Source organism: Lepus europaeus, chromosome 22 (genome assembly GCF_033115175.1).
Source record: "Lepus europaeus isolate LE1 chromosome 22, mLepTim1.pri, whole genome shotgun sequence".
Classification (NCBI taxonomy): domain Eukaryota; kingdom Metazoa; phylum Chordata; class Mammalia; order Lagomorpha; family Leporidae; genus Lepus; species Lepus europaeus.
In genome coordinates, this window is record NC_084848.1 from 20,336,403 (window position 1) to 20,350,768 (window position 14,366).

Consider the following 14,366-nt stretch of genomic DNA (forward strand, 5'->3'; position numbering starts at 1 on the left):
GGGACCAATCCTTTGAGGAAGGTGCTCTGTACTGCTTTATAGGTTCCCTCAGTAAATCAAAACTAGGGTGTCGTGTTGAAGGTTCTTGACAGATTTCTGTTAGGTGGTGGTAAGTAGTACTTCAGACTGGCTTCTTGACGTTGGGGATATCTCTGACCAGGTGACTTTGCCAGCACCAAAGCGTCCTATGTCCTGGACAATGCTGAGGACAAATGAATAGAATCATCCTCTGACTCTTTAATCACAATATATTGTGATGGCTAAACAGGCCCCAACATCTTTTATGCAAGTGAGATGCTCCCTTGATAAGGTTCAGATGACTCATGCCCTTCTCTCCCTTCTACACATTAGATGGTGACATCACTTGACCTTTGGCCTAAAGACATCTCTGTATAAATGGGTGTTGAATCTTTTTTAATTAGCTTCCTTTTCCCATTGAGCAATGCTGTTAAGTTGTGTGTCAGGATAGCTCCTGCTAATCTCGAAGGCAATGGGAAAAATTAACCAGATTTTAGCTTAATGAAAAAAGCATTAAGAAAATATTAGGATTAATGAAAATGAAAAGCAGGATTTGACTTCTAATTTCATTTTGGGAAGTTTAATTAAAATCGCCGAATCTCAGCTTCTCCAAAAATGAAAGGGTCAGATCTTACTATTTCTAAAATCTTGTCAAGCCCTAAAATTCTTTGTTCTCTTTTTCACTTTACAGATTACTCCTAAATACTTAAGTGCCTATTATGTATCTGGGGCTGATTATATCATTTTAACTATCTGTTCTTATATAACAGTGAATGCTACTTTGTGATGAGAAACTTGGCAGTAATCTAAAAATATTTGTTCTTGACACTTCTAATAAATTCCAGTGAACACCTCTCAGTGAGTTTTCTGCATTTGGCATTACAGTAACGGATTAACGAATGGGAAAAAGGTGGCAGAATATCTGCTACATTTAAAACGCAGACACTGTTAACCTTACCCTTAAAGTGCTAACTTTTTCTTTCATTTTTGTAGCTTTGATTACCATTGTGACCACTTTAATACAATTTTATCTCTTAGGAGCCTAAAATAGGTTGTGGTTTAATAGCAGAATCCACCATTTCTCTTTGGTTTCCATCAGTAAAGATACTAGGAACCTCTTAGGTACAGGAAATTTTTTTGTGGTGAAAAATGAGAACGTACTTTTCAAAATGAGTGGCTTTTTTTGGCAGCAACCCAACTCAGAATAAAAGCACTTGAAGGTAGCAGGTGGAAGAGGTTGTGATTAAAATAATTCTGGATATTTGGTTTTATTTTAATGTCAATAAAATGGAAAGACAAATATAGTTAACATATTCTGGATAATTAGTTTTTATCTATTTCTTTTTTAAAAATATTTATTTATTTATTTATTTAAAGATAGAGTGACCGAGATGGGGAGAGACAGACACACGCACACAGACACACACACACACAATCTTTCATCTGCTGTTTCACTCCCCAAATGCCCACAATACATGTGACTGGGCCAGGTCAAAGCCAGGAGCTAGGAGCTCCCTCTGGGTCTCCTCCAGGGGTGGCAGAAATCCAGATACGTAGGCCATCATCTGCTGCCTTCCAGACACTTTAGCGGGAACTTGGATCTGAAACGGTGGTGGGACTTAATCGAGGGATGTGGGTGCCCCAGCCCACAGCCTAGCTTGCTGTACTACCATGTCCACCCCATTTTTTGCCTGTTTCTTTTTTCCTTTTGTTTATTTTTTATATGAAAGGAACAGATTTCATGTATTTCCTAGATACAGTTTTGAGAACATAATGATCCTTCCACCGTCCCTTCCTTACTCCCTCCTCTCCCACCCTCCCTCCTCCTTCCTTTCTTATTTTTTTTAAATTTTTGCAATGACATATTTTCATCTTACTTTATGATCATAAACTTAATCCTCCACTAAATAAAAAATTAAACAAGTAGTAAGTAGAATGACCACTGTTCTGTGGGAGTATATTTGCCGATTTCTGACTGGAGAAATTTGCCAGTGTTTCCCACCTCCCCACCCTCACATTCAATACCAGCCACACCAGTCATAACAGCTTGGGAAAGGTCTGCAGTTTTCTCAGGATTAATTAGTGGTGATAGGGAACTAATTTTGGAGCCATCGCTGTGATGCAGTGGGTTAAGCCACCACTTGCCCTGCCGGCATACTGTAAGCGTGCCAGTACACATCAAAGCTGTTCCACTTCCAATCCAGCTCCCTGCTAATGCACCTGGAGAAGCAGTGGGAGATGGCCCAAGTGATTGGGCCCTGGCACCCATATGGGAGAGCTAGATGAAGCTTCTGGATCCCAGCTTTGGTCTGGCCCAGCGCTTGGCGTTACGGCCATTTGGAGAGTGAACCAGCAAATGGAAGATTTCTCTCACTCTGTATCTCTCCTTCTCTCTCTGTAACTCTGCCTTTCAAAGCAAAAAAAATGAAAACTGTTTTGAACTTTGATTATTTCTTTTTTTGAAGATTTATTTATTTATTTGAAAGTCAGAGTTGCACAGAGAGAGAGAAGGAGAGGCAAAGAAAGGTCTTCCATCTGCTGGTTCACTCCTCAGATGGCCGCAATGGCCGGAACTGCGCCCATCCAAAGCCAGGAGCTAGGAGCTTCTTCCGGGTCTTCCACATGGGGGCAGGGGCCCAAGGACTTGGGTCATCTTCTACTGCTTTCCCAGGCCATAGCGGAGAGCTGGATTGGAAGAGGAGCGGCCGGGATTAGAACCGGCACCCTTTTGGGATGCCGGCACTGCAGTGGCGGCTTTACCCGCTACACCACAGCACTGGCCCCTGATTGTTTCTTTATCTTATCTTATAAGCAATTCACTGTTTTTTATAAATTAAAAGCAATTCTAATTAAATAAATTTTATAAATTAAAAGCAATTCTAATTCTCTTATCCCATGTTTTAGTCCATTTTCTCCTGCTATAACAGAATACCACAGACTAGGTAAATTATAAACAATAGGAGTTTATTTTAATGGTTACAGAGGTTGGAAATTCTGGGATACAGGCTATATCTGATGAAGACCTTCTTGCTTTGTCATGACATAACAAAGAGCATCACATGGTGAGAGAGAAGAGGAGGAAGGGAAGGGTGGGGAAGAAAGAACAAAGGAGCATTGGATTCACTTTTGTAACAAACCCACTCTGAAGATAACTAAACCACTCCTGTGATAACAGTGTTAATCCACCTAATCTCTTCCTGAAGTCCCCACCTCTTAATCTCATCACAGTAGTAACTAAATTTCAACATGAATTTCAGAAAAGATCATTCAAACCATAACACCTCATGTGAAACATTTGTTTTCACATCAAAACTTTATGAAATGTTATATTCCTAGGCTTTCTAACATACATATGCTTTATAAAATGAAATGTATCATTCTGATAGTACTAGTAGCACATCCGCTGTCTACTGAAGATTCGTTATTTGCCTGTCAGGTGGGATTTGATATTTTCTGAATTTCATTAATGAGAAAACTGAAACAGGGAAATTTAAAACTTGCCCAAGGTCACATAGCTAATTAAGTTGCAGGTACCAAATTGAAAACCAGGCAGTCTAATTTCTTACTATAGGGTCTTGTCATTGTTCACACAGCAGTTTATCAATTACCATGTAAATAAACATGCATCAGGACTATTATCTTAATCACTACCATGGTATTCCATTTTGATTCTTTAACAGTTTATATAACCAGTCTCCCAGATGTTGGACATTCAGGTTGGTTACAAGTTTTCTGTGATGCATTGTTGTGATAAGCATCCACTATATATTATCACTGAAAGCTTGTCTTGTTATTTCCTTAGAGTAAAATCCTATAAGTAGAACTATATATATATATATATATATATATATATATTACACACATATATATATTACACATATATATATCTTATATATATATCTTACATATATTATAGTATATCTGTACTTTTGGGGGGAACTTGCACAAATTTTCAAATTGCCCTCCAGAAAAAAATTTTTAAGGTATTTGTTTATTTGAAAGGCAGAGTTATAGAGAGAGAAAGAAAGAGATCTTCCATCTCCTAGTTCACTCCCCACATGGCCACAACAGCTGGGCTGGACCAGCCAGGAGCTTCATCCGAGTCTCCCACAAGGGTACAGGGGCCCAAGGACTTCCACTGCTTTCCCAGGACATAAGCAGAGAACTGGATTAGAAGAGGAGCAAGGGCTAGCGCTGTGATTTAATGAGTAAAGCCACTACCTGCAGTGCCAGCATCCCATATGGGTGCTGGTTCGAGAACTGGCTGCTCCACTTCCTGCCCCCATGTAGGAGACCAAGAAGAAGCTCCTGGCTCCTGGCTTCAGATGGGCATAATTCCAACCATTGAGGTCATCTGGACAGTGAACCAGCAGATGGAGACCTCTCTCTCTGTCTCTCTGTGTAACTCAGACTTTCAAACAAATAAATCTTCAAAAAGTAAAAAAAGGAGGAGCAGCTGGAACAGGCGCCCATGTGGGATGCCAGCATTGCAGAGGGAGGCTTAACCTACTATGTCATAGCGCCAGCCCCAACATTTATATTTCTTTATTCGTGACTTTTTTCTTTGCATTTTAATATTTATTTGCGGGAGTAGATCCACTTTTATTAAAGATGCTAACTTTTTGTCACATACAATGCAAATATTTCCCCTAGAAATTACATATACAGATAAATTGCTTTTCATATATGAAAGTCCAGAGAACATCCTGCACTGAAAAGGGGCTCAGAAAGATACACAATGAAACCTTTGTAATAACACTTGAAAATTCCATTCAGTCGTAGGAGAAATGGAGCAAAATTAAAAGCTGACAAATAATGTGAAAAGGCAGGGGTGGGGAACTTCCTGGCCCAGGGGCCACATAAGGCTGGCAAAATCCTTTGCTCTGTCCTTGCCAAGATAGCTGTGAGCAGTACTCTAAATTCATTGAATCTGTAGCAGGCTAGTTTTTAAGTTGATAATTTTGTGTGAATATTTTAAGTATACAAATGGCCAGCCCTTGACGTGAAAAGAAGATTTTCCACCCCTATTTAGGGATGTCAGTGTTAATAAGGAAAAACTTTTGTTGTTTTAGATTTTTTTTTATTTATTTGACAGGTAGAGTTACAGACAGTGAGAGAGACAGACAGAGAAAGGTCTTCCTTCTGTTGGTTCACCCCCCAAGTGGCCACTACAGCCGGCACTGCACCAATCCGAAGCCAGGAGCCAGATGCTTTCTCCTGGTCTCCCATGCGGGTGCAGGGGCCCAAGCACTTGGGCCATCCTCCACTGCCTTCCCGGGCCACAGCAGAGAGCTGGACTGGAAGAGGAGCAACCAGGACTGGAACCCGGAGCCCATATGGGATGCCGGCGCCGCAGGCAGAGGATTAACCAAGTGAGCCACGGCAGCGGGCCCCTTGTTGTTTGTTTTTAAAGATTTATTTATTTATTTGAAAAAGAGAGAGAGAATCTTTTATCCTCTGATTCACTCCACAAATGGCCATAAAGGCCAGGGTTGGACCAAACCAAAGCCAGTAGCCTCAGACTCCTTCCAGGTCTCCCACATAGGTGGCAGAGGCCCAGGGCCTTGGGCCATCTTACGTTGTTTTCCCAGGCACATTAGCAGGAGCTGGATTGGAAGCAGAGCAGCTGGGACTCGAACTGTGCTCACCTGAGTTGCTGGCATTGCAGGTGGTAGGTTAACCTGCTGTGCCACAACTCCAGCCCCAAGGCTTTTTTCTTCATAAATGATTTTACAGAAAAACAAATTCTCAATTTCAGAAATTTGATCTATGTTCCACTGCCATCTGAAAGGATGGCTATTTAAAATAGTTGGCAATTACAGGACATGAAAACAGCCCAAAGAAAGAAATTTATAACAGTCTTTTGATGTTTCTTAATGACTGCCAAAGAGAAAATAGAATTTCTGGAAAATAATTTAAATAAAAAATTCTCCTCCAAATTTAAAGATGCTTCATTTAAATTGTGTTACCCTTTGAGGCTGCCATTGTGATACAGTGGGTTAAGCCACTGCCTGCAATGCTGGCATCCCATATGGGATTACTATTTTGAGTCCCTGCTGCTCCTCTTCTGATCCAGCTCCCTGCAAATGGACCTGCACCCACATGGGAGTCCCAGATAGAGTTCCTTGCTCCTGGCTTCCTCCTGGCCCCAGCTGTTTTGGCTATCTGGGGAGTGAACCAGCACATGGAAGATTTCTCTGTCTTTCTCTCTCTGCAGTTCAAATAAATAAAAATAAATGTTAAAATAAATTGTGTCACAACAGTGATGCTTCCAAACTGTCTGGGACTTTGGTGTGATGTTAAACAGCATGATTTGAAAAGGAATTTAATCTTCAGAAGATAATCTTCAGCAAAGACAGCCTTCTCTGCTTTCTTGACTCGGGAGAAGATTAGAGATTCTGTCTGGGGGACAAAATCTCCAGCAGGGGTGAGCATTTGGCTTAATGGTTAAGAAGCAGTTAGGACAACTGCTTCCCGTGCTGAAGTACATGGGTTCAATTCTTGGTTCTCTCTCCTGATACCGGCTTCCTACTGACTCCTCCTCTGGGAACCCTCAGGTGATGGCTAAAGTAATTGGGTTCCTGCCACCCACATGGATTGATTTCCTAGTTCCTGGTACTCAGCTTGGGACTGTCCCATTCCTGGCCTTTGTAGGTGTTGGGAGAGTGAACCAGCAGATAAGAGCTCTGCTTGTCAAATAATAATGATTTAAAAAAAAAAAAAAAAAAGGTTTCCAATAGAAGCAAGTGTGAACAGCTCTGGCAGAGACCATCCTAGAAAGGAACAGTGCTTTAGTTGTTTTAAACTAGGAAATGAGGTAGATATTTGGCCTCACCAGTAAGATGCCACTGGGGTTGCCTGCAACCTACATTGGGGTGCTTAGATGTGAGTCCTGACTTCACTTCTGTTTCCACATCTTGGGAGGTAACAGGTGAGATCACTCAAGTAGTTGGTTCCCTGGCCCTATATGGGAGACCCAGATGGAGATCCAGGCTGCTTGTTTAACCTGGGCTGTTGTGAATATTTAGGGAGTGAACCATCAGATGGAGGAGCTCTGTCTGACTCTCTCTCTCTCTCTCTCTCTCTGCCTTTTGAATGAAATGGAAATAAATAAATTAAAAAGTAACCTTGGGGAATAGTGATGGGCTCCAAGAGGGCCAAGAAGGAATTGTTTGGGTGGGAACACTGTTATTACAACAGTTCCATAGAGCTACCTCATTAGAAATGCATACATTTTGAAACATACCCCTTCTCCAGTTGTCCAGGAAGGCTCAGTTAACGTTCCAAGGAATTGATTGTATTTCACTCAGGGCACAATGTTCCCTTTAGCCTTCATGACAGAATAATACTAAGTTAAGTGTAAATATTGCAGTCCCAGATTGTTTTCTTAGCCTTTCTGTTCATTTTCCAGAAAATAAATTACTTGTATATCTATAAAAAATGGATTCATGATTACTTTGAAAGAAATGTACATCTTTTGTTTTAAATGCTTTGAAATCCCTTTTTGGTGCTGTACCTGTAGAAAATTTTTTTATTCATTATATTCCTTGGGTGGGTATGGATACACGTGTATGTGTACTCATATGGTTATCCTGTCTTTCAAAAGTGACATTTTTAGTTGAAGGAATTGCTCTCTGTTTGGATGGATTACTTGGAAGATGAGTGACAAACCAGCCATCCCACCCACATGTAATTGCATGTGCAATGATGTGGCAATGCTGATTAGGTATGGTTGGATGTGATATGCATGAAGGTTTAGTGAGGCAGTCAGAAAACACAACCATCTGAGAATTTATTTCCCCTTGATTCCAAATGACTGGCAGTGGAAACAGTGCATGGCAGAAATGCCTACGCACATCCTCTAGAGACCCAGAAAGTAGGAGAGCTGCTCCAAAGTGAAGTTTCTTTTCTCACTCATTCAGTCAACAAACCCTTGCAGAGTATCTGCTCTGTGACAGACATTTGTAGTCTATGCTGTTCCTCCAGGATCCATTCTTCTTGCCAAAGGCCTCATTTCCCCTCCTTTGCTGCAACCCCAGCTGACCCACAAGAGTCCTTACACTACTGCAAAGGTTTGGCTTATTTCCTCTTCAATACTCGAGTCCTTCGTCTCCCTTTCAATACTCGAGTCCCTCATCTCCTTCTCTGAAGGCTCTACTAAGGTGGAGTCTTATGTGTAATGACCTTTTAATCATAAAATAAATAAGTCCCAAGGTGGAAAACCATTTCAGAGGGAACAAAGGACAAAATTATATCGTGCATTTTCTCATGTTATTACACACTTGGAAACTTTTTTTTCTTCCAGTCTTATTTTATTTATTTGAAAGGCAGTGTGACAGAGAGAGAAGTGAAAGAGATCTTCCATCTGTTGGTTCATTCCCCAAATGGCTGCAACAGCCAGGCCTGGGCCAGGCCAAAACCAGGAGCCAGGAATTCCAGCTGGGTCTTTCATGTGTGTGTGGCAGAGGCCCAAGCACTTGGGTCATCATCTGCTGCATTCCCAGGCGCATAAGCAGGGAGCTGGATCAGAAGTGGAATAGCTGGGACTTGAAACAGCATTCGTATGGGATCCTGGCATTGTGGGCTTAACTCAGTGTGCCATACATGTACCCGCTTATCAACATTGTAATGGCTAGGTATAATTCCATTTCTTAACTTTCACCCAACTGTTGGGTGCTTAAAACATTTTGCTTCCCCCTCCAACAATAAATTATACTGTACAATAAATTATACTGAAATGCAATATCTCTATTCTTCAAAACTGTTCCACAATTTGAATTTATTTCCCTAGGGTACAGTTCTTAAACTGTTGTTATGAACATTTATAAGAATCTTAATCTAAATTGCCAGTCTACTCTTCAGAGCTTTTGTAGAAATTTACAATCTCAATTTAGCATTGTTCTCAAGGTGCCCCTATTCGTATTGAATACAAAAAACTTTGAAAATCTTCCTTGAATTTTTTGTTTAATTTGTATTTTCTGTATTATGCATGAGATTGGAGATTTTTCACATGCTTATTAGACATTTTTAGTTTCTTTTTCATAAGTTGTTTTCTATCCGTTTTTCTACTAGAGCTTTTATGTTTCTCTTATTCCCTTGTATGAATTTGTTACATGTTAAGAGTGTTAATATTTCATCCTTAATATTTATTGATAATATTTAAGATAAAATCCCAAGTTTATTTTTTGCAGTCACATTATTATAGAAGATAATTAGTTTTTTAAATAACAGCTTATTTTATTTATTTATTTATTTGTTCAAAAGGCAGAATTACAGAGAGGCAGAGAGAGAGAAGTCTTCCATCTGCTGGTTCACTCCCCAAATGGCAACAGTGGGTGGAGCTGGGCTGATCCAAAGGCAGGAGCCAGGGGCTACTTCGGGGTCTCCCACATGGGTACAGGGGCCCAAGAAGTTGGGCCATATTCTGCTGCCTTTCCAGGCCATAGCAGAGAGCTGGATCAGAAGTGGAGCAGCCCTGACTCAAACTGGCACTCATATAGGATGCTGGCACTGCGGGCAGTAGCCTTACTTGCTACGTCACAGTGCCGGCCCCAGCTTATATTATTTTATATAGGGGACAGTTTTAGACGTTTAAAAAATTAAGAATATATACCTTAAAACCCAGTACAGAAAACATCTATTCCAGAAGCTTCTATAAAATGAAGAGGAAGCCTTTTGACTTAAATTGCAAAGGATCTTATTCCTGCCACTGAGAGCTTCTGTATTGACCGAGCCATTGTGATATTACTGAGTGTGATGGCCCCTGTGGTGTACTCATTACAGAATTACGACATCTGTGCCCACATGAAGCAGTTGAAGAAGGTGATGAGCTGCTTTGGAATTTACAGTGTTCCCATACTTCAGTGTCCCATACCTGTAGAGGCCCTGAATGGCATTCCTCATATGCTCTTCTTTTCTTCGTAGACAATTCTTCCTCGCTCCAGGAAGATGAAGAGGTAGAGATGGAGACCGCTGGCTGGCAGGCGGCTAGTCCAGCCGTGAATGGGCACCCTGCCCCTCCAGTGACTTCTGCTCGTTTCCCCAGCTGGGTCACTTTTGATGACAATGAAGTCCTTTGCTCTTTGCCACCAGTCGCCTCTCCTCTGAAGCCGAATACACCACCTGTTGCATCTGTGATCCCAGAGGTCCCGTGTAACTCAACTGGGTCATTTAAAAAGAGGGACCGTCCCAAGAGCACTTTGATGAACTTCTCCAAAGTTCAGACGCTGGACATTTCCTCCTTAAACCGTCCGCCATCCAAAACCGAGGCTCCACCGTGGAGGGCAACCAACCCTTTCCTGAATGAGACTCTCCAGAATGTGCAGCCCTCCCCCATCAACCCTTTCAGCGCTTTCTTTGAGGAGCAGGAGAGACGCTCCCAAAACAGTTCCATTTCCAGTACCACAGGCAAAAGCCAGCGAGATTCCCTCGTCGTCATCTACCAAGATGCCATCAGTTTTGATGACTCAAGCAAAAGCCAGTCACACTCTGTTGCTGTTGAAAAACTCAAACAACTCCAGATTGATGACCCCGATCACTTGGGCAGCGCGACACTACCTGATGATGACCCAGTAGCCTGGATGGAGCTAGACTCTCACCTGCCTGGGTCAGCACTCTCCCAGCCGAGGGACGGGTGGCCCATGATGCTCAGAATCCCTGAGAAGAAGAACATCATGTCTTCCAGGCACTGGGGACCCATATACATCAAACTGACAGACACTGGGTACCTGCAGCTCTATTATGAGCAGGGCCTAGAGAAACCATTCCGTGAGTTCAAGCTGGAGATCTACCATGAGATTTCAGAACCCCGGCTTCAGAGTTACGATGAGAACGGCAGGATCCACAGCCTGCGGATAGACCGCGTCACCTACAAGGAGAAGAAGAAATACCAGCCCAAACCCGCTGTGGCCCACATGGCAGAAAGGGAACAAGTGATTAAGCTGGGCACCACCAATTACGATGACTTCCTGAGCTTCATCCGTGCAGTGCAGGACCGTCTCATGGAGCTGCCCGTGTTGTCCATGGAGCTGAGCACAGTTGGTTTGAATTACCTTGAAGAGGAGATAACAGTGGATGTCAGAGATGAATTCTCTGGCGTTGTGAGCAAAGGGGACAACCAGATCCTCCAGCACCACATCTTGACACGGATCCACATTCTGAGTTTCCTCTCCGGGCTTGCAGAGTGCCGCTTGGGCCTCAACGACGTCCTCGTCAAAGGGAACGAAATAGTTTCACGGCAGGACATCATGCCCACCACGACCACCAAGTGGATCAAGCTCCACGAGTGCCGTTTCCATGGGTGTGCAGATGAGGATGTTTTCAACAGCTCACGGACCATCCTGTTCAACCCTTTGGACGCGTGCCGGTTTGAGCTCATGCGCTTCAGGACGGTGTTTGCCGAGAAGACCTTGCCTTTCACGCTCAGGACGGCAGCGAGCATCAATGGGGCGGAGGTGGAGGTACAGAGCTGGCTGAGGATGTCCACCGGCTTCTCCTCCAACCGGGACCCTCTCACTCAGGTTCCCTGTGAGAATGTGATGATCCGTTACCCTGTGCCCAGTGAGTGGGTGAAAAACTTGCGCAGGGAGAGTGTCCTGGGGGAAAAGTCTTTGAAAGCCAAAGTGAACCGGGGAGCGAGTTTTGGCTCTGCTAGTATCTCTGGCTCTGAGCCTGTCATGAGGGTAACCTTGGGAACTGCCAAGTATGAACATGCCTTCAACTCCATCGTGTGGAGGATCAACCGACTGCCTGACAAAAACTCAGGTGAGAGCGGGTTTCTCCTCTGTGGTTGCAAAGGGTTGGAATCAAAATTCTACATCATATTCCTGTGTGTTTATTTTGCATGATGGAAATGGTAGTGGGGGAAGGTGCAAGGAAGTAGAAATATTAGCACAACGTTAATAAGTGTAGGAGCTCAGTTCACTCCCTTCAACTCCCTACCTTATAATCATTATCACTTCTTCCATAAAACTGTGTGTTATTCTTTCCACTTGGCTGCTAAGTAGCTTTCCAGGGACTCTTTTGAATTTTTATTCTTTTGAGACTCATTAAAATATTAGCCGTGGGGTGGGCATTTGGTGTAGCAGTTAGGATTCCACTTGGGAAGCCTGCATCCCATATTGCAGTGCATGGATTGGAGTCCTGGCTCTGCTCTTAATTCCGGTTTCCTGCTGATGCAGAGCCTGGGAGGCAGCAAACAATGGCTCAAGTATATGGATCCTTGCCATCTCTGAGTGAGATCAAGAGGGAATCCCTGGCTCCTGGCTTTGGCCTGACCCAGCCCTGGCTGTTGGTTGGACATTGGGAAGTGAACCAATAGATGGAACATATTCTCTCTTGCTCTCTTTAACCTTCAAGTAAAAAAACAAAAACAAAAGAAACAAAATGTAAATAAAGCAAAAACTGTAGTATTAAGAGCAGTCACTTCTGGATCTTGGTATTAAGAGCTGTCTTCTGGGTTCTGAGGCGGCATCTTTCTAACTGTGCCCTGGATGCAGGCAAAGGCCCAGTTTGTGTCCAGTTAGAAGTACAACGCATGTGAGAGGTTAGATTCTGACTCGAGCCACTGTGTGAGAGGCCTGTCGGGCATAATATCTCAGGCTTGGAATTTGGCTCTTGCACTTGGGGAATGGGAAGGAGGAGAGATGATCTCCGATCAGACTGAAGATCCAGCCAGGATGTGAAGACAAAAAAGGGCCGAAAATCCGTCAGACAAAAAAGGAAAGGAAGGAATGTTCGGTTGAAGTTGCCAGCTTCGCTGGCCTGCTCACAGTTAGGAGGGATGTGCCTGTGCTTCGGTGAACCCAGAAGGGCAGTGACTTCCCTGATGCGTCCAGTGATATTTAGTGATAACAAAACTCGGGAGCAGTCGAACCACCTGTAATGGCCCAATTTCTTCGAGTAAATCTGGTGACTTGAGTGGCACACAACAGGCCTACGAGCCTTTGTTTGTTTGTTTGTAATGAATTTTGCCCATCTGTTAACAAAAAGCAGATTGGCTGATTTTGTTGTCTTACGCGATCATGCTTTTTTCCCTTCTTGCCCTTAAATCCTGACAGAGTGTTCAGGGTGTCCCTCCCCTGAGTGTGAGTGGCCGTGGTATCATATCCTGAATGTAATACGATGGCAAGACGCAGGAGGGGCTGGCCAGGCAGTCTGGGGAGAGGGCGCACACCAGGCCCTCTGTGTCAGACACTGGGTGTAGCAGTGCAGACTGAAGAGACAGTTGGACCTCTGTGCGGGAGGCTGCATTTGCCACCCTCTGTCTCTACACTGACGGACTTTTTAAAACAAAGTCTTCCTCTCTGTGCTTGCTTATTCATTTCCCTTGAAATCAGCCCTGTGTTCCCCTGGTGATAGCGCTATGATTTCCACCTCCGCCGTGGGCCATTCTGAATTGACAGAGGAAAGGGAAGAACCCGGAATTCTCTTTTGGTCCCAAAGCCCTTGGGGAGAGAGAACTGTGGGACTCCTGGGTTTTCGAGTTGGAAGGGACCTTGGGAATAACTTACTTAAGTCCCTTCATCCTCAAGATAAGAGAAGCCCTAGGAGGTGACGTGACTCATCTGAAGCCATACAGCCGCATCCAGGGCTCTCCTCTCAATGGCCCAGCTGCCTCTTAGTGGATGAAACCAGACAAACACAAACTTGGAATAATCTCTGCTGGCAGACCAGAGATTTGCAGTTTTCCCATTGTATACAAATATAGCTCATTCGTTCAAAGTGATTTCTCTTATTTATTTACTAAATGAGGGGGTCTTTGATTATAAGGATCAAAGAAAAAGAAAAGAAATTGTTGGTTAGATTTGGGTAGCTCAGAGAACTGCAGAGAAGGTTGAAGAAACAGTCTTCAGGGTAGTTCTAGTAACACATGGATTGATGTCTCCTGGGGGTGCAGCCATTAGGATAAGTCATCCCCACCCCACTGCCCTTGTGCCACACAGCTCAGGCTGAGCAGAGGCAGTACATTTTGACTGACATGACCACCAAGATGACATGCAGGGGAAGAAAAGACAAAGATTGCTGCTGGAAGAAAAGAGGACTGGAGATAGGACCAACAGAAAAAATAAGGCTTTAGTGAGCACTTGCTGTAGTGCTTCCCAGGGGAGTGGGTTCAGGAAGCTCAAGGCCAAGTAGGTACAGCTTTTGTGTTTGTTACATGTGTATTTCCAGAGTACTGGAACCTTGTCTTAGTAAGATTTTTGGAGTACAGGACAGCCTAAGGGTATTTGGGATGTTTTGCCTTGAACATCCCACCCCCATTACTGCTTTTGAGGTCATAGTTCTATAACATTTTTGGTAATAAAACCCCTAAAAGGAGCTTCCTGTACTTATTCTGGCCAATGGCA

At 43.4% G+C, this 14,366-nt stretch overlaps 1 protein-coding gene across 4 annotated transcripts in view; it reads left to right on the forward strand.

Moving 5' to 3' along the window:
* Window positions 1-14,366, forward strand: part of STON2 (stonin 2) — a 189,593-nt gene that overhangs the window by 160,454 nt on the left and 14,773 nt on the right. For all 4 annotated transcript variants that reach the window (XR_009864798.1, XM_062181225.1, XM_062181224.1 and 1 more), the window contains one exon: window positions 9,943-11,781. Coding sequence is in view for 3 of the 4 variants with exons in the window: in XM_062181225.1 (XP_062037209.1) it covers window positions 9,943-11,781 (1,839 nt within the window). In the remaining variant the exon portion in view is untranslated. The remainder of the gene's footprint in view (window positions 1-9,942; window positions 11,782-14,366) is intronic.